Below are 19,936 nucleotides of genomic sequence, written 5' to 3' on the forward strand. Positions count from 1 at the left end.
GAATCTAGTTGGTACTTTGGGAGATCAAAAGTAAAAAATGTCCTGAAGTTTTCTAAACCTTCGGGAAAAACCCTGAAAAAATAACAGAAAAACAGGAATTTTTGCGCATAACCACTTTTTGACAAAATCGATTTTTCGATTTTGCTATAACTCAAAAACCAATCATTGTCAATACTTGAAATTTTCACATAATGTTTAAATTGACGTTGTCTATTTACGATTAAATTTTCAAAATATTTAGAACTTTTTTAAACTATTTATAGACCATTGAAATTTTCGATTTTTATAAATTTTTTTTCTTGAAAAAATGATAAAAAAAATTTGACTTTCCAAAAAATCTTTAAAGTTTAATACAAGGCTTATTATAAGTTGTTCTTATTGTATTAAAAAAAATCAAAAATCGTTAGTCACAATATTTTGTTATAAACATTAAATGTTCAAATGTTTACAAAATATGTCAAAATCGCGAAAATTTGCAAGGAATTTTAAAGTTAAAAATTCATAAAATTTTTGTAATTTATATCAAAGGTTAATAAAACCCAACACAAGGTTCTCCATAACTTTTTCTTCAAATAACTGTAAAAAAACCTCGTCAATATAGAAAAAATATGAGATTTATTTTTTTACGAAATCGAGTAAAATAACGATATATTACAATTTAAATATATATAAGTAATAATATAATAATATATCCTAGACTGACAAATGATCTCTATTCAGAATCGTTTTTCGTATAAAATGATACCTCAGATACCACTCATTGCATTCAAATTTAACACATCCACTTTAGTAACCTCATAGGCGCAACCAGGGCTGGATTTAGGGTTGAGGGGGCCCCAGGGCCCACATAAAATTGAAATTTAAGAATTTTTAGTTGATCTACATGCTTTAAAACTTAAACTTTAAAATTATATTATTGATGGGTTATTCCTCATCATGTTATTAATTTCTTATCATATCAATTTTGCTTATTGAACATAATTATTACATATTCATAAAATGTTAATACAATTAATAAGTAAATACATGTAACTTTTAAAGTTATCTCTTTTTATTTTTTTATTTATACATTTATTACCTACATTAAAACATTGAATAAGTTATTATTAAAATATATTTGATGCTAATAAAAACTAAAAAACCCTTCAAATTTTTTTCAACAAAAAATTTGATACATTAAATAATATTTAGTACGTTAGTTCAGGTACAACATTATTTACCCCCTTGTTGTGTCTATGTTACCTTCTCACCATCACTACAATATAGCAGAGCGATATCCACTGGCACACATTTTTTCATATTTTTTTTTACCTACATTATTATTTGTTTTACATAATTTTGCATTTTTTTATAATTACCATCATAATTTTTATAATGTTACTATGTTAGTACCTATTTAGTTTCCAATTTAACCCTGTGGATTAGACGTCAGTACATTTCCTATAATTTACTCATTAAAAAATGTAATTATGTGTATTTAATTACCTACCCTTGGTGCCGTGGAGCTATAGTGAATTTCACTGATATAATAAGTCACATAATTCTTTTTAAAATCGTTGTTATAGTATTGAATTAAAATATATTATTCCAATATTAAATAACAGGTATCAAAACTCCCACATTGAATTTCATATCAAAAATTCAAAAATATATACAGTGTAAATGTTTATTTTCATTAACCACAGCATGAAGACTAGAGATCTGTAGGCTTCATGAACTACAGGATCGTGTTGTTATAACCTATAGGTACGAATATTACATACTATGGCTATAGATAATAATAATATTATCGGTCTATAAACCTAATATATAAGAAAAAAAAGACTTTACACATTAGAGACGAACACCGTGTTAGACACGGTCACGGTTTTAAGATACGCGGGACGCTAGTATTTATACAATGGTAATACGTTGGGGACGAACGCAACGTTTAACGCGGCGCGCGTGTTTAATGCATACAGACGGTCATTTCCCGCCAATTATTTGTTGTGTGGACGAGCAGTTTTCACATGTTTTCTCTAGTTGTTTACTCGTTATTGAATAAAGCGATTAACTTTTTTTTATTTTTTTATTGAACTCTCCGAGTGCTGATCTAAAAATAGGTCTAAAAATAAATATCATTATCTAAAACCCGACATCAGTAATATATGACTTAATACGACCATTCCAATGTTCAAAACAAAAAGTCGACCAAGACATTTATATTGTCTTGCCGTATTTAAAATATAAAATAAATACGAGCATAATATAGATAGTACGAGAATAGGACTAAAAATATAATGGTTAGGTAATAAAATATTGATCGTTTTAAACACGGCAGTCGTCTTCAACGTTACACTATATAAAAATAGCTTCGGCTCCAATACTTTAAAACACAGACCGTGTTAGACACGGCGTTCGTCCTGAACGTAATAATGCTTTAAAAAATTGTCATCCCCAATGTGTTAATTGTATCGATGATAAATTTAAAGAAAAATGTCCGTACTCCGTAACAGACCACGGGCGTAACGTAGTGGGGCAATGGTCATTCTGTCGATTTGCCGGATTTTATCAGTTTTACCGATGATGTGTGATAACGTTGTAATTACCACGGCTACTGCTGTAACCATAGATAATACATATTTATGTATATATATATATATGGACTGCAACTCGATGTCTGGGTAGGACGTCATTCGAGGTTATTTGAAGTTCATTTTTGCCTTTTGGGCGCTAATTTTACTGTCACTTTTTAACGTACAATTTCATTACCAATTTTGTACGTCTATAATCTTAAAGTATGTCTGGATCCAACACCATCATGAACAACGTGCGTCTATTGCGAAACTTAAACAGGAATACAGTTAAAACAATTACCACTAAATGTCCCATCAAAGTTATTCAAGCATATAGGTAATTAATTGATTATTTAACTTAGATACTGAAGTGGATAATAATTTTTTTTTTTTATGGTGGTGTATTTAGGTGCCAAAGTTCTATTCACTGGCGCACTGGCAGACGTCCGTCAGTAAAAAATGTGGGCTATCGTTTTTATGCCACAGATTTTCCAAGTCATATTAAAGTTTCTCTCCCAGCTCTGTCTCCTACAATGGAAAGTGGCACTATTGTTAATTGGTCTAAAAAAGAAGGTAAATTTTATTAAAACTTTTAGAAAAAATATCAAACTATTCATGATCATTTTGTAGGAGAGAGGTTGAATGAAGGAGATAAACTAGCTGAAATTGAAACGGACAAAGCCATTATGGACTTTGAAACTCCTGAAGAAGGATATCTTGCTAAGATCATGGTACCTGCTGGTCAAAAAAATGTTACAGTTGGAAAGGTCTAATATTTTTAAGTATTTTATGTTTATATCAATTATGCAATAGGGTCATCTTGGGGATACAGTAAAAATTATGACCTTGCATTAGGGTCAAAGATATTAATAATTGGTATATTAAAAATAAATAGCAATTTTATTTATATCACCTACCATACTTTAAATATTTTAAGAGTGTATTATTTTTAATAAAATATTTGTTAATAATTTTAATTTAAATTGACAACTTGAAGGTTAAATAATTAATAAAATAATAATATAAGATTTTTTATAAAATTAAGATATAATATTTAATAATAATAGGTACTTCAAGAATTTAAAAATTTTATTTTTTTGATTTCAGCTTGTGTGTATTATTGTAGAAAATGAATCTGATGTTGCTGCTTTTAAAGACTTTGTGGATAATACTCCTGCAGGTGCTCCTGCTCCTGCAGCACCATCACCCAAACCATCTACTTCTGCACCGGTTCCCTCACCTCCCACACCTGTTTCTCCAAAAGCTCCAGCGCCAACATCAGTACCAATTCCAATTGGATCTCGTATACTTGCTAGTCCTTTAGCCAAACGTTTAGCTAATGAAAAAGGATTGGATTTAAGTGTAAGAATACATAAATTTAATTATGTGAAAAATAATTATATAATTATAAGGTATTTAAATTGTAGACAATTGCCCAAGGTTCTGGTTTGTTTGGTTCAATAAAATCTACAGATCTGGAGAAAGCTTCTATAGCCAGTAGTAAAAATACTGCTATTGCTGATGGAACTCGCGGTGATGGATTTGTTGATAAACCTGTGACAAATGTTCGAAATATCATTGCAAAACGTTTGCTCGAGTCAAAACAAGTAATATAAGAATTACTCATTTGTCTATCATCAACACAACTCATATATTTTATGTTTGTTTACAGACTATACCCCATTATTATTTGACAGTTGATTTAGGTCTAGATAATATTGTTTCATTGAGAAAGCGTATGAATGAACTTTTGGAAAAGGAAGGAGTTAAATTATCTATAAATGATTTCATTATTAAAGCTGCAGCTTTAGCATGTAAGAAAGTTCCAGAAGCCAATTCATCTTGGATGGATAGTTACATTAGACAGTAAATTAAATAAAAAACTTTTGAAACTTACACTAAAGAATTAAATACAAATATTGTTAATTATAGATACGACGCAGTTGATGTCAGTGTGGCTGTAAGTACTGAAACAGGACTGATAACACCAATTGTATTTAATGCAGATACTAAAGGTTTAATTGCAATAAGCACTGATGTTAAAGAACTTGCCGCTAAAGCCCGCCAAGGTAAACTGCAACCTCAAGAATATCAGGTATTTATTATTTCTCAGTGAATTTTAGAATTTCTATGATAATTTGTAACATTCAAACTTTTCTCTTTCACAGGGAGGTACATTTAGTGTTTCAAATTTGGGAATGTTTGGTGTTAAAAGCGTATCCTCGATAATTAATCCTCCCCAATCGTGCATACTTGGTATTGGTGCTATGACTCAACGGCTAGTACCAGACAAGACAAATGGAACCCGTGCACAAGATACACTTCAAGTTACATTGAGTTGTGATCACAGAGTTGTAGATGGTGCTGTAGGAGCACAATGGTTACAAGCATTTAGGCGATATGTCGAAGAACCACATAATATGCTTCTTTAAGACCGACTCTTTGTCTTAAAAGCAATTCAGTCATAAAATGCTTTCTATAATATAATTTCTCGTTTCTGTTTTTTTTTTTTTTTTTTTTTTTTTATGTTATTTGTTATAAATAGTTTAAATGTTAAATTTGTCAGTATATACTTTATCTGATTTTTAAGCACACTTTTAGTTGTTTAAATGCAGAGTATATTAACACAGGTAGACATAGCTCTAGTGAATTATAAAAGCTAAAAACACACATAAAAAAAAAGAAGTATCTTGATGTTTCTTGGATGTACGATTCTAATCAATTTGCAAATGCTCACAGAGTAGTACCAAATGGTATTTGTTTCCAATTCATTTGACCTGAAATTAAAAAAAAACACAATATAATATAAACAAATTGAAAAATTATTAATATTACTATTCTTAATATTTAATGTCAAAAAATTATTTACAGAAAAAAACAAGAGAATCCTAATTATATAAGTAATTTATTGAATTATATACAGCAACTTATTTTTGTGACATAGTTCAAGAACAAAAAAAAAAAACTAATGAGTACTATTGCTTGTTTTGCTATTGTAGATCATATTAACACCTTAACTTTAGAAAGTTATACGTTAAAACAACTATTGTAAAATCTTATAAAACACATTCCATGTTATGCGTAACTCTCTAATTTCAAGGAATATTGATGAGAATAAATAATTTGTTTGAAAAAAGAATTATACACGAGAGGTCTTTCATCTTCATAAAATATGTCTTTTATAGAACCTAATTTTTTTAAGATCATTGACAAAAATACAGAAACTCCTAATATTGAAATAAGAAGATAAGATATGATACACATGTGGGGTTTTTCTGTTTTACTAACGTAAAGTAAAGCAAATCTGTATTCGACAAAAGTAAGAATAGGTTTCTTTTAATTTAGGCCATCTTTTAAGATTTTATTTATATTGTCATTTTAAAATGAGATAGCTATGTAAATTATTAAAACTTTAAAATGGTGGTATCAATAAAACCCTATGAAATGCCCTAGGGCCAAGATTATAATCTTGCCTTCAAGCATAGGTAGAAATTGGGGGGGAGGGCTTGAGAGGAACTCAGAAGAGGAATTCTAGAAATTTAATAATAGGTAAATTTATACTTAATATTAAAGCTAACATAAAATAAATCATAACGCAAATTTGTTAAGTTGTACATTATTAAAATGGAAACAATATAATATGTGAATATGTATTTTTGAGAACAAAATGGTAGTGTATTACCACAGAATAGATTAAATTTTATCTATTTTATGGTATTACATTGAAATTGTACATTTTTAAATATTTAATAGATTAAATTCTAACAAAAGAAACATTTTGAAAACAAAAGATTTGACATTTTTGTAATGTAATATGTCAAATACTAAAATGGATTTAAATATTTAATACCTCTGACAAGTATTAAATTATGAAAATATATTACATTCATAAATAAACATATGCATTATATTTCAGTCTCATAAAAATACTCTATTAAGATCTTTAAGCATTAACTAATTAAATTAACTATTTAAATATCAACTTACCAATAACTCTTGTCCATTGTGATTGGTGATGATTTTCATCTTTGCTGATTAAATCATCAATTGTATATATTTTTTGATCAATATTTTTAGAGTTAACCTTTGCTGTGCCTGTATACAATGCTATTAATTTGATAATGTTGTACTGTTGCTTTACTTTAAATGGATTCAATTGTATTTGTAACAACCTGAAATACAGTTAACAGGTTACTAAAAGCAGGTTTAATGTGATATAGAATTACCATTTTAAAAATATATTTGTAAATGGATGTGGTGATTGCAATGCAGTTCTTAAAACAAGATTTGTATCCAAATTCAAAGGCTTGCAGTTCATACAGTTGTCATTTTGATTATTTTTCAAATCAATTTTTTTGCTACTTTTATATGCAACTATACACAGTTCCAAAACCCACAAAGCCGCTATCCGTGAATGTTGAGTAACCAAACACAGTAATACATTTGTCAACAAACCAGAACTATTTAATGTTTTTAGTAAAACATTCCAGATTGCTTTGTCTGTCTTAGAAATTCTACCTAAAATGTAAATTAACTATCTTACATTATCCGCTAACATCGGCAAAAACTTTAAAACTACCTTTAGAAACACTGCATTCACGAGCTTGAAGTAAATACCTTGTAGTAAATACATTGACTAAATCTGAAGACCAACTCTTATTTGCTAAAAGGTCTTTCATTTTCTTTATACATTCTTTGTTTGATGAACATTCTGACAATGTTAACTTCTCTCTAAAATTATTATTAATGTAAGTAACTTGTTTTATTTTTGATTCTTTAGTATAATTCCATTAATTTTTACCTCAAAACATTTAATTGTTTTTCTTTAAGAGTAGAATTAGTTTGACTTTTGCTTAACATATAGAATTCCAATAACTCTATAAATTCATCAACAATATTCATGTTTAATTTTTTTGCAATAACTAGAAAATTATCATCTTCGTTCCAATATTTTGTCTAAAATAATCACATAACATAAATATTTCAAGTTTAACTATATTATAATTGTTTCTTACTTTTAACCAGTCTAGAGCAAATTCCATGGCTGCTCTTAAAGATTTTAGACTAGGTAAATCTTGGTCATGTGAAATTTTATGCCGCATATCAATTAACCACGAAGGAAGTTCTAAACGAGATGCCCTATAATACATTGACTTCTGAGGACCTTTTCCCAAAACGTCAGCTGTCAAATTGACAAACCTGATTTGTTATGAATATTAGAAAACTCATTTCTTTTAGTAATTAAATGTCAAATATTCTATCTTACTTCATTATAGCCATGGAATATAAACGAATTAAATCACTTTCACTGATGAGTTCATCAACTTCATAAAAATGAACATCTTTAATAATGACTTGTAAAATCATTTCAGTGCAATATAAACCTCGAGATAATGATCTTCCTCTAAAACCAAATGTTATTCTTAATGTTTGAAAAAACAAAAATGCATCTATCTTTTTACCTAGATTTCCATAGTAAAAGTTTTCTTAGAGCTTGTTTGTAGTTGCGTATATCTTTAGTACCATATATGTCTTGCCTAAGTGACTGCCACTCGGAACTAGAATTTAAAATAAAACATTTATAAATTAAAAATAGATAACATTCAATACATTTTTATATATCAAATAAAACTGTAAATGTATATTACACAACTAATTAGAATGTATTTTAGTATTTAACTTCGGATTTGTTGAATTTATAGATTTTTAAAATAAATAACTCATACCTGTCTCTATAAGACATTGTTTGTAATTGAATCGATAGTAAGACTAATTGGTAATTATCAATAACTTTTACTTAATCATGATATCCTTTTATTAAATGATATATGCCTTTGTTAAGTAAGAAAAGTTAATACAAAAATAACTTCTTTTAAAAAGAAAAACTTATGGACGCATTATACAAAAAAAGTTATAAAGATTACGCTGCAATTAATACTGTATACTATTAATCATACTTTCTCCAACAATGATTCAAGAAGTTGAAGTATTAAGAGATATGTAATTTATTGACTGTTGTAACCTAGTACATAATATATATTTTACTTACTCGGAAGACCACGGGGCCACAATTATTTCTTCCATTATGTTGAAATATTTAATTTTGTCTGAAAACCATGAGATGGGATTAAAATCAATGAAATCAATCAGGTTTTATTACACCAAACAGTACAAACTACTATTTAGTATCTTATTTAAATAAAGATAATATCTATTTAAAATTTGAATTTTCAAATATTATAAATTGAATGATTAACTTACATAGTTACATTAAACAATAAACGAACCGTTTCAATTGTTCCTATTCAGCAATCTCTTGTCTAGGTCCAGTCTCTCGGTCTCTGGTCGACATACAAGACACATAAATAAACCACAGAAGATACAAGCCAGATAGTACTTCACAATTTGTTTAGCACATCACGCACGTGGGTATTTTTCTCGTGTTATCACTTCTTGTGTTATCAATGCTCAATGTTTAGTTGATTTTTTTCGGCAAAAAATGGAATCGCCATGTGATATACAAAACTGTAAAAAAAAAATATATAAAAAGACCTAAAGTATATTTTTATATTGTATATTAGGAACAATAGGAATAGTCGTGGCAGTCACCACTCACCAACAACCAGACATTGATATTTATGTATAAATATATTTACGGGCGTTGTGGATAGGCCACTAAAGATACATTCTTCGATTAAGTTTTCCTGATAAAAGAACATATTCATACTTAAAAAGTTAAAAGTTATATGTATAAAATGTGTACGAATAACTGGTAATACAGTATAAAAGGATATGTCCTTATTATTATTGAGAACAAAAAATATGGCAACAAATCGAGAGTTCGGTTCATGATTCCCTTGCATAAATTAAAATATTATAATCGACTATGCCAGCGCTAAAAAACAGCCATTAAAAACATGGTTGAAAGGTATAATTTACTTTAAATAGGGTTTAATTTTTATTTACACAATCTATAAAATACTATTTATAAGTATGTTTAAGTGTTATATGATGAGATTGGAATGCGTCAGGATTTTTTTCTAGGTAAGACCAATGGGAGGCCAACAATTATAAAGTAGGACCACAAAAAAATAAAAATGAGTATATTATTATGTCTAATGTAAGGCCAGTGGTAAGTCCACTGGTAAGGCGCCGCCACTGTAAAGAGGACATCCATAAAAAGATCTTCGATATGTAGATATGCATTCTTTTTCATAGAAATTGGAATTTTGGAGTGATCTTAGTGATTCTTAGTTTTAATAATCCTATTCCTCAATCGCTTCTTTGTATAAGGTTCTGGACTGGTAATAGAGCTGATAATAGTTCATATTACAGAGACAACTAATGGAATATTGAAACCATGAAATAATTAATAAACATTTCGGCGTCATAACAATCCAAGCAGTGTTTCGTACGTTAGCGATACACCGAACACTTAACACGGTAGATAATTAAATTCATTATCGACAATTTAATTTTGTAATTTAAATATAGATTTATTAACGGAAAATAAGATATGAGAATACGAAATATATAATATGTCCGTTTTACGCTGTAGCCCGTTGTTTAGACCCTAATGCAAACCGGTTTCAAAAAATGCATCGTTATTTTTTGACTTTACCCCGGACCCGATTATATAATCTCTCCGTACGTTATCAGAACCTCCGAGTCCCGGTGTACATGGAAACATTAAAAATGGTCACGGTTGACTACACGCCCGGTATCATAACTATATAATACTACGGGTATATATTATTATGTATAAATTTAATAAGATGGCTGATACTCTGTTCAGACGTTTTATACTACAGGTTTATAAACAGTATATATTATATTATATTTATAAAAATTAAAAAAGTACACGAAATATCGATTATCGTATAATGTCGTGTACACTGCGACCCTGTAAACCTAAATAATTAGTAATTTAAACCTATAACGTATATTATGTAAATTTACATTTTACATAATTACATAATATATATTATTGTATTATTATATTATTTACTGTTGTCAGCGGTACTGTGACGGTACCACGGCAGTAGCGCCAGTAGCCCTGCGACGTACTGGTGTGTGCGCTCGTCGTATAGCATCTGCACAGTAACATCATAATTTTTCTCTTTAATATAATACATTTTTAGTATAGGTAGATACTTAAATATTTTTTAGCCGGTGTGTTATTGGACAATCGATCGCGTACATCGCACCATACCGCAGACATCGTACAATTTTATAATAATGTTCGTGATGGAAGAAGTGAGTGTTGGAGCAATAGACACGCATTTGTTTTTCGGCTTTCGAGTTTCGATAATTAAATAAGCGTATAATATATCTTAACTTTGTGGTTTTCAAACCACACAAATCTATCTTTTGTTCGTTACAGACGAAATCGTTAAACTTGCGGTATAATGAGATGTGTAACGATTGGGACGGCTTACACGAGTGCCTAGATCCTAAAAAGTACGAACATGGTCAGTTGGTGCTGTCTTGGAAAAGACTGAACGTATTTGTGGAAAATATCACACAGAATTTTTTTATTTCGTCAAAAATCACTCGCCAACAAATATTGTACAACGGTTAGTAAGGAAGCAGGGTTAGGTATTAAACGGGAGACAAAATCAAAATTGATTAACAATGTTAGTAACTTATAGTACGGTGATATTATTGTATTTTTTGAGTATGTATTATACAGATACGATTTGATCTATTTTAATCAATGGAGTATATAATATAATGCCATTAGGAAATTTTCCATTTTGTTAAGGAAAATTTCCTTCAAAAAAGATTAAAGTATACATGAAAAATAAAAATAAATATACTATTTATAATTAAACTAATTTCAGTAATTTTTTTTAATAATTGTATTCTAAATTTCATGTTTAAATTGTCGTGATTATTCTCCTAGTTAAATTGAAAAAAAATTGTATTTCAAAATTGTAAATTTCTTTAGTATAACTCAAGTTTTTAATTATATACGACTAAATTACGACTCGTATAATCTGCAGAAAGATAAAATTCTGTGGTCAGGTGGAAGATATCAAGATAGTTACAACTTTAAAAGATCATTGGGGGATAGTATGTATTTTTAATTTTTACATGTCTTTTTTCAGTTAGTGGAAACGTGCAATGTGGAAATCTTCTAGGAATAATGGGCCCAAGGTTAGTGATTATATTGTGTTCTTGAATATTGTTCATTTTAAAACTGTATTATATAATTTGTCATATAGTGGTTCGGGAAAAACTACTTTGATGGCCACTATAAGTCATAGGACTAAAGGTTCGTGGAGTGTACATTTTTCTATCTATTATTTCTTCTCGATTTTTACTAATCGCCAGAGTTTCCACACATACATATTTTAGGAAATTTTGATGGAGAACTGTTATTGAATGGTCGCCCGGTGTCCGAAGAAGTCATGATTAAAATATCCGGTTTCGTACCGCAACAAGACGTCACATTTGAGCAGTTGACGACTTTAGAACATTTGTATTTAATGGTATTTGGTATTAATATAAATAATTTATGTTTTATGTGTTTATTATATTGTATAAGATACGCTACAATAGTACAATATACTTAAATGACTACGGGGTATGGTGCAAGCGCCACAGTACAATTGCGCTCCATGAAATATAGATGTTGTCTTTTTAACAATTTTTCAATACTATATGTGTAAAAAAATATAAATGCATTGAAAAATAAACATTAGTATTTTCCCAATACGCTAAAACGACCAGAATAAATATAAATATTCTATGGACCAGAGTCATTCCACTAACATTATAACTTACAGTTTTACTTTTACACTTCACATCCTTCTCTTCGTGAAGTTACTAATATATTGTTATAGACATCTGAAGTGACTTACTTAAAAGTTAATAGTATTAACTTGTATAAAATTAAAACAAATTGAAATACGAGTATCTATACAATAAGAACATTTGAAAGTAATGCGGTCACGATTTTATACTACCAAATTTTAATTCTTAGTTTTTAAAATTTATTAATTATAATATAAAAATTATTTATTGACTTACTTCGCATAATTATATTAAGAAAAATATTATTTAAAAATAAATAAATATAATTCGTAGGTTTTATGTATTAATAAATATTTTTAAATAGTGTATTTTTTATACTAATATCATAATATGAAACAATTTTTAGTCAACCATTTATTTTATTGTCAGACCTAAGTGTAAAATTGTTGAAAAAACCATACTTATATTTCATGGAGTAAAATCATGTTATTTAGTAGATTTAATTGCTTAAAATATTGGTGCGAATATGCTAAATGAATCACCCTTTAGGCGAATCTAAAAATGGACCGCCGAACAAGCAAAATTGCACTTAAGGATCGCGTCGACTATACTGTTACTGCATTGGGTATGCGTGAATTTCTGGACACTAGACTATCCGCGTTATCCGGTGGTGAACGTAAAAAAGTCGCTCTAGCCGTTCAGCTCTTGAACGATCCGCCAATACTGTTTTGCGACGAAGTAACCACAGGCCTGGACAGTTATTCAGCCACACACACTGTCAACACACTAAAACGGATCGCACGAACCGGTAAAATTGTAATTTGCACAATCCACCAGCCCGCGTCCGGCGTATTCGACAAGTTCGACGAGGTTATTTTGCTGTCAAATGGACGACTGGCGTATCAGGGACCCGTCCCAATGATCAATCAATTGTTTCAAAAGTATATTGTTCTACATATTATTTTCTCGTTAATATTATGTTTAAAGAAAGATTTATCGACCATGTAAAACCTCATTATTTAATTTAATTATGATTTTATACATTAAATATAAAAATAGTATAATATGTAATATTTAATTTAGTCGAGTATACTTTTATACTCCGAAAGTTTAATATGTTATTAAATGCCAATATACTTAATGTATAGGTTAGGTTAGGTACATTATATCATAATATATTAATAGATTAATATTATTATTATTTCCGAGTAATAATTGAAGGACTATCTCCTTATAGTATAAACTACTTAAATAACAAAAAAAAAAAATACTCATTCGAATTTTGAATTAGATACATCAACATTTTCGAAAAAATGTACACTAAATAATTTACAGTAAAAAATGGGGTTCTTATTTGTAAAATACAAGTTTGTATCACCCAGTGGCGGATTTATGGAAGGGGGAGTCCAGGGTGTCTGTACCTTCCCAATACTGATTTATATATATACATATATATATATATATATAATAAGACTAGATTTTATTTTGTAAATTTTGAATTTTAGGTCTACATACAATATAGTATATATATAAACACAATATAATATAATACATTTGTTTTTATAAAAATAAAATCATACATTTGAAATATATATTATTTTTTAGGGCCCTCTTCAAAAAAATTTTGAAAATCCGCCACTGATATCACCACAGGATCCTCCTTGAGTAATATAAAAAATTTTAAGACTTTAAAAATATGATATTTAATTTTATTTAAGAATTTCTAGAAACAGAATTTAAAAAAATTCAATCTACATTTTTTTTTTAACGTATTATAATTTTTTATTTAGATTCAATTACAAATGCCCAGATTTGTACAACAAGGCAGATTTTGTGATTTCTATTATGAATTCCGATAGTGAACAAATAAAAAGAAATGTTGATGAAATGTGTAAGTTATCTTCAACGGACAAACAAACGGATTTCAATTATGATTTATTTAATGACCAAGTAAAATAATTATAACTTTATTGCATTATAGACTATAGTGATTATCGTATAAATTCATTTTACTTTTTTCCAGGTACTATTGGATTATACACAACATTTACAAATGTAATTTATAGTTTGTATATAAGCATAATTATTATTTGTTTTTGTATGTTAGGTATTATTTTAATTTTTCAATCATATTTAATTTTTCATATTTCCATTAAACAATATAAAATATAAAAAATATTCACTACATCTCTAAATATATTTCATACTACTAATATTCATATATTATGAATATTATTTTATGATAATAAACATTGTAGTGTAGTCGTATAGTGTGTACAACAAAATGTAAAAAGGAACTAATAAATTCACGAATGATATACATGAATAGATGTATAGAATTATGGGGGATATCCTCATTTTGTAAAAACAAAAAATGTTTTTATATACTCGTCATGAAATAAAATGACTTAGTCTTTACAACTTACTATATACCTCTAACCTTAAATAATATAATATTTAATTTATAATTTTTCAATTAACATTTGTTTGCTTATATTTTTGGTTCATTTTCTTGGACTCTGAACTCAAATTTGACACGTAATTATAATATTTTTGTTTTATCTAGACAAAAACCATTGTGGATTATACAGTTAATATTGATTTTAAACAGATCTATCAAATGTCTTCTAAGAAATTACAAAATAAAGCTACTGGAATTGGGAACTATAATGGTAATTACTACTGTTAATAATTTATTTAACTAATGCTCAATGCTCAACATAAAAATACAATTTTTTCATATATTTTAACTTTCATATAAATGATACATTGGCTGATGTTTATCACCATAACCATAAATCATAAGCAGGTATGCGAAAAATATGAAAATCAATTCAGTATTTTCTACAGTTATATTATCCATGGTGGCTTGTACATACAATTTTGTCTGTATTGCGGGAAAAACAAATCGATACACTTAACATAGGTACCTAATAGATATGTTGTACTTAGTTTCTTGGTGTTATGTTGTCAACGCCATATATGGATCTGAAGTTTGATACTAAAGCCGTACAAAATTGGCAAGGGTTTTGGTTCAGTCTCGTCACGAATTCTATTTTTCAATATTGTTATACGTCTATTATAACCTATCAAGTTGAATTTCCAGTTGTCCATCGAGAAGTCAGCAATAATATTTATGCATTGAGTGTATATTATATTTCTCAAATTGTCATAACGGTATGTGTTAGAAAAAACAATATTATCATAGGTTATAACACATTTAAATTGTTTACAGCTTATTTGGACAGTTCTAGAAACGATGGTTTATACATATTTGGTTTTTTGGGTAGTAGGTATTAACTGGGAGCTATTGGTTGTGACAACGTTCGTGATAAATATGTTGATCTGTAGATCATATGGTAATTGTAAACTTATTAAGAAATAGAATATTGAAAAAATTGAAAAATATATTATTTATAATTCCGATTGCGTTATAATTTGATTATAGGTAGTGTTCTATCGGCTTTTTTCGAAAAATTTGAAAATATTGTTATATTTTCATTGGTGTATGATTATCTAGCTGTAGCACTTAGTGGCGCCTACATTTCACTTGGGTAAGTTCATAAGATACAAATACACATTGGTAGGTAATAAATTCATGATGTATAGATTATTAATAATACTATATGATGATACGCACTTAAATACTTAATCATTAACCATACGGACTTTTTATAAAATAAAATACCTAATATTTTATTTTTGTTTTAGAACATTGCCATTTTTATTGTATTATTTGAAATATTTATCAATATTTTTTCTTGGCTGTGAAACATTATCTATATTACAATGGAAAAACATCACATTCATACGTATGTTAAATAATAATTTAAACTACATTACTAATTATTTAAAGGATGTCATTTCGGTATGCACGAATGCTTGTATGTCCATCCTAAAGATAATCCTAATTTTTATATATTTTATTAAAATTGATTGACGCTTTTTTAATTCAAATAATGTAATTTTTATCATAATAAATAATAATGGTCAATTTTTGAATTTAAATTCTCCTAAAATATATAAATATATTTTTTTATTGAACATTTTAAGTATTTATCAAAAACATAACTTAATATTAACTATCTTAAATTATCTTCTAAATATTATTTTGCATAATTATTTGTTAATTTAATAAAATCTTAATTATTTTTTTACAATATGTTGGTATGAAATATACCTATGTTTTCATTTGTAATAAAGAAAATACGATCAAAATAATTTTTAATCTGAAAGTGCCTTCTGAGTTGTTTTAATAATGGTTGCTAGCTGCTGCCTATTGGTAATTTGTTTGCATTTCATGCATACCTCGAGAATGACGTTCCTGTAGCAATAATTTATTAGATTATACGTTAAGATTTTAATTATTGATTATTTAATATGACATGTATGTGTATACTATAGCATGCCTAGACCTTAATAACTGTTTGCGCAACGGCAAGGAAGTTTTGTTAAGTTACGGCTACGACATTGATCGCTTCAACACAGATATGATCATTTTAGGAGTATTTTACGTTGTTTGCTACATGCTTGGATATTATGGATTACTTAGAAGAACAAAAAAACAACCTGCTTATTGAATCAAAACTGAAATAAATAATTTTGTTTTTACTGTTAAGTACAAGTATACATACGTATGTACTCGATAGATACATTCATTCCTAACCTATGATTTATTATATCGAGTTTTATCATAAGCCTAAAATAATGTCAAAATACTCAGAATCTATACAATTGTACTTAGGTATAAATATTTATAAGATAAATGATTGTTTAACGCAAACTTACAAACACAAAACAATAGTTATAAAACATACTCATATTATGTTATTGTGTTGTCGATATTTTATTATTTACCTTACTAAAATAATTTAACGTTACTCATGTTTACTTTTAATTTTTAAATATATACATAATAAGTAATAATAATTAAATATTATTTATTTTATATTATGATTTATATGACGTATATTATTAAAGTTAAAATTGTTTATATGTTTATGTTCAGTTGATTAGATATTTAACTGATCTATAGTAGTTTGTACATAATATTATGTTAATATAATATGATATACTTTACCTACCAAATCGTTTACTTATAGGTTATAAACTTATAACTATTAACTTTTAAGTAATGTAATTATTATTCTTTATTTTACACATTACACAAACACGAATGTACTTAACATACAAGATACAAACCATCACATAATACCATCCTAATATTGTTCAAAATACCTATTGGACTATAAATAGTTTATGATATTTTAAATTTTATTCCAGAAGTCACTAAAAAGTAAGAACAATTTCTTATTCGATGTATTTATAAAATAAAATATGAATCATTTAATAAAATACCTATATGCTAGCATTGATTAAGCATACATTATATGTATTTATTAAAAACAAATATAACAGATATTTAGTAAATGGTAGGTTGGTAAGTACATAAAAACATATGACAAAACCACATAACTATTGAAAAAAAAATTAAAATTACTTGATAAGAACAGTTTCATCGTAAGATTAAGATGCATATAGTTATATATGTATATATTTAATAATTATATATTATTATATTTGGATTCATAATTATAATTTATTTATATATACGTTTCAGGAAGTATTATCTTATACAAATATATTATTATATAATGTTTAAGTAATAATAATGTCTATAACCTTTGAACTTACTAATCTATATTATAAATGTATAGATTACATAATATTATATATTATACAGCTATAACATATTTCAATAATCAATAGTAACTTGGTGAAAAGAGAACAATTTTATAAATAATATAAAGTATACAATATAATATAATAATTTTCTCAAAAAGTATTTAAGTTTTTGAAAACATTTTATTTTACATAATTCAAAGTTATTATGAAATAAAATTTTTGAAAATAAAATCATATTATTCGCTATTTTATGCATATATTTTACAATTATCGTTATACTATTATTTTACAAAATATTATATGATTATTAATTATATTATATTTATTTTTTTAAGTAAATACCAACGCACTGTATAGAAGAAGTTTGTGGTATAAATAAATAGCTTAAAATTAATATTTTTAACCTTTCAATGTGTATAATGTATATAGTAATAGTACATATAATTGATTATAATAATTAAATGATTATGCATTTACGTAATGATGGACATACTCAAGTGACAACGGATAATCATTTTTTTGTTATTTTTGTTTAAACATCTAATTTTGTCAACATTTAAACTTGAAATTATCTGTAAAAATTTACAAATGTAAAAATAACAGATTTATGTTTTTTAGATTTCTATAAGTAAAACTTATAACTTTATAAGAAACTATAAAATACTTAAAATATTGCGCGAGTACAAACTATATCTAATTTACTACCTGTAAAAATTATCATCAAAATTGATGATTAGAGCTTTAAGCATTTTTGACAAACATTACTCTAAAAGTTGACAACAGATGTCAGATATACACAACAAACATAGTTAAAAGAAACTAATATCTTCATCGGTACACTGCTTCGAATCTAAATTATACTTGTATTTACAGTGCATTGTGCAAATATGTACCATCATTAAACTACATCAACCATGATATTTAAAAATTGGGTTTTATAATTTCGAGTTTCATACCTATCTTATGTACTACGTGACATGATATATATATATATATAACAATCATAATATAAATATGTCTTTTCAGTTGTAGTCTGGAGCCTGGCCCGGTGAAAGCTATGGGCGATCTGGGCACCAGCACGGAAGGGGTGCCAAATTGAAAATTATTTTTATTTAATTTATCTTTTAATACGTACTAACAATCTAGTATCTACACAATTTTAAATATTCTTTATCGCTTTAATTAAAGATACATCAACAATATTTGTATAATGAACTAATTTTAATATTAATTATAGTTATAAGTATCAAATTTAAAACTACTATTATTTTTATTTTATTTCATCTTTTTACGCAATGCGGTAATTTTATAAGTTATTAAGTTAATATTGTATCATCAGCTAATAAAGTTTAAAGTTATAATACAAAAATACATACCTAATAATTTTATTTAAACTTACTAAAAAATCTTAATTTTATTACTACTCAAACTATTTGGTTGGGGGGGAAGGCGCCAATACTTCTAGCGCCGGCGCTGGTTGTAGTTCTTTGGTCGTTGGTATGAAGACATTTGTGAAATTAAATATTATTTTCTAAAAATGAAAAAAAATTAATAATATTCTCTACAGCTATAAGCAATATACACGAGTAACTAATTAGTACAATAGTAGAAAAATCGAATATACCTTTAACTATAATAATTGTACATAATTATTATTCATTGTACTGTTAGAAGTTAGAAAACTTATATAACTATATAAGTTATAATTCTACTAACAATAAATAGAAGAACAAGAACATAATGTTAATGTATACCGTATGTCCGAGGAAATAAAGTAGACAGTTCACTATTGTCTTTATCATTTATTACTGTGTGTAAATATTTTTCAATTATGTTTGCGGGACGTTAAACTTATCTAATTGATTATAAATTCTTACGACTTACATTTTTTTTTAATTTATGTATTTTGACTTTTGAGCACGCAGAACACAACTTTT

At 27.1% G+C, this 19,936-nt stretch overlaps 3 protein-coding genes across 4 annotated transcripts; 2 read left to right on the forward strand and 1 right to left on the reverse strand.

Moving 5' to 3' along the window:
• The first annotated feature begins 2,651 nt into the window (after positions 1-2,651).
• LOC113552197 (dihydrolipoyllysine-residue acetyltransferase component of pyruvate dehydrogenase complex, mitochondrial) lies at positions 2,652-5,694 on the forward strand. The gene is made up of 8 exons (XM_026954942.1): positions 2,652-2,892; positions 2,965-3,128; positions 3,186-3,322; positions 3,663-3,917; positions 3,983-4,162; positions 4,228-4,421; positions 4,488-4,650; positions 4,724-5,694. Exons 1-8 carry the CDS (start codon positions 2,780-2,782, stop codon positions 4,985-4,987), a joined length of 1,470 nt encoding a protein of 489 aa, XP_026810743.1. The 5' UTR covers positions 2,652-2,779; the 3' UTR covers positions 4,988-5,694.
• LOC113552198 lies at positions 5,194-8,982 on the reverse strand. 2 transcript variants are annotated; one of them, XM_026954943.1, is made up of 10 exons: positions 8,817-8,982; positions 8,605-8,662; positions 8,018-8,113; positions 7,822-7,959; positions 7,571-7,754; positions 7,357-7,511; positions 7,135-7,286; positions 6,782-7,073; positions 6,543-6,727; positions 5,194-5,332 (listed from the first exon to the last, which is right to left on the reverse strand). In XM_026954943.1, the coding sequence occupies exons 2-10, from the start codon at positions 8,637-8,639 to the stop codon at positions 5,289-5,291; spliced, it is 1,281 nt and encodes a 426-aa protein (XP_026810744.1). In that variant the 5' UTR covers positions 8,640-8,662; positions 8,817-8,982; the 3' UTR covers positions 5,194-5,288. The 2 variants fall into 2 exon arrangements, with proteins under 2 accessions (XP_026810744.1, XP_026810745.1); XM_026954944.1 differs by having other exon boundaries at positions 8,843-8,977.
• Positions 8,983-10,639: 1,657 nt separating this feature from the next.
• On the forward strand, positions 10,640-17,115 carry LOC113553573 (protein scarlet-like). Its single transcript, XM_026956960.1, has 14 exons — positions 10,640-10,811; positions 10,939-11,131; positions 11,666-11,714; positions 11,783-11,832; positions 11,916-12,049; positions 12,864-13,255; positions 14,105-14,264; positions 14,338-14,369; positions 14,881-14,986; positions 15,267-15,491; positions 15,550-15,673; positions 15,763-15,868; positions 16,026-16,126; positions 16,719-17,115. The coding sequence occupies exons 1-14, from the start codon at positions 10,794-10,796 to the stop codon at positions 16,892-16,894; spliced, it is 1,866 nt and encodes a 621-aa protein (XP_026812761.1). The 5' UTR covers positions 10,640-10,793; the 3' UTR covers positions 16,895-17,115.
• Positions 17,116-19,936: the final 2,821 nt, after the last annotated feature.

This window comes from Rhopalosiphum maidis, chromosome 2 (assembly GCF_003676215.2).
Source record: "Rhopalosiphum maidis isolate BTI-1 chromosome 2, ASM367621v3, whole genome shotgun sequence".
Taxonomy (NCBI): domain Eukaryota; kingdom Metazoa; phylum Arthropoda; class Insecta; order Hemiptera; family Aphididae; genus Rhopalosiphum; species Rhopalosiphum maidis.

Coding starts and splice junctions, on each gene's coding strand:
- LOC113552197 (XM_026954942.1), top strand. CDS start 2,780: ATGTCTGGATCCAACACCATCATGAACAACGTGCGTCTATTGCGAAAC. Junction 3,323..3,662: donor AAAATGTTACAGTTGGAAAG/GTCTAATATTTT, acceptor TTTTGATTTCAG/CTTGTGTGTATTATTGTAGA. Junction 4,651..4,723: donor TGCAACCTCAAGAATATCAG/GTATTTATTATT, acceptor TCTCTTTCACAG/GGAGGTACATTTAGTGTTTC.
- LOC113552198 (XM_026954943.1), bottom strand. CDS start 8,639: ATGGAAGAAATAATTGTGGCCCCGTGGTCTTCCGA. Junction 7,287..7,356: donor AAACAATTAAATGTTTTGAG/GTAAAAATTAAT, acceptor TAATAATTTTAG/AGAGAAGTTAACATTGTCAG. Junction 7,074..7,134: donor TGAATGCAGTGTTTCTAAAG/GTAGTTTTAAAG, acceptor TTTACATTTTAG/GTAGAATTTCTAAGACAGAC.
- LOC113553573 (XM_026956960.1), top strand. Junction 15,492..15,549: donor TTTCTCAAATTGTCATAACG/GTATGTGTTAGA, acceptor AATTGTTTACAG/CTTATTTGGACAGTTCTAGA. Junction 15,674..15,762: donor GTTGATCTGTAGATCATATG/GTAATTGTAAAC, acceptor ATTTGATTATAG/GTAGTGTTCTATCGGCTTTT.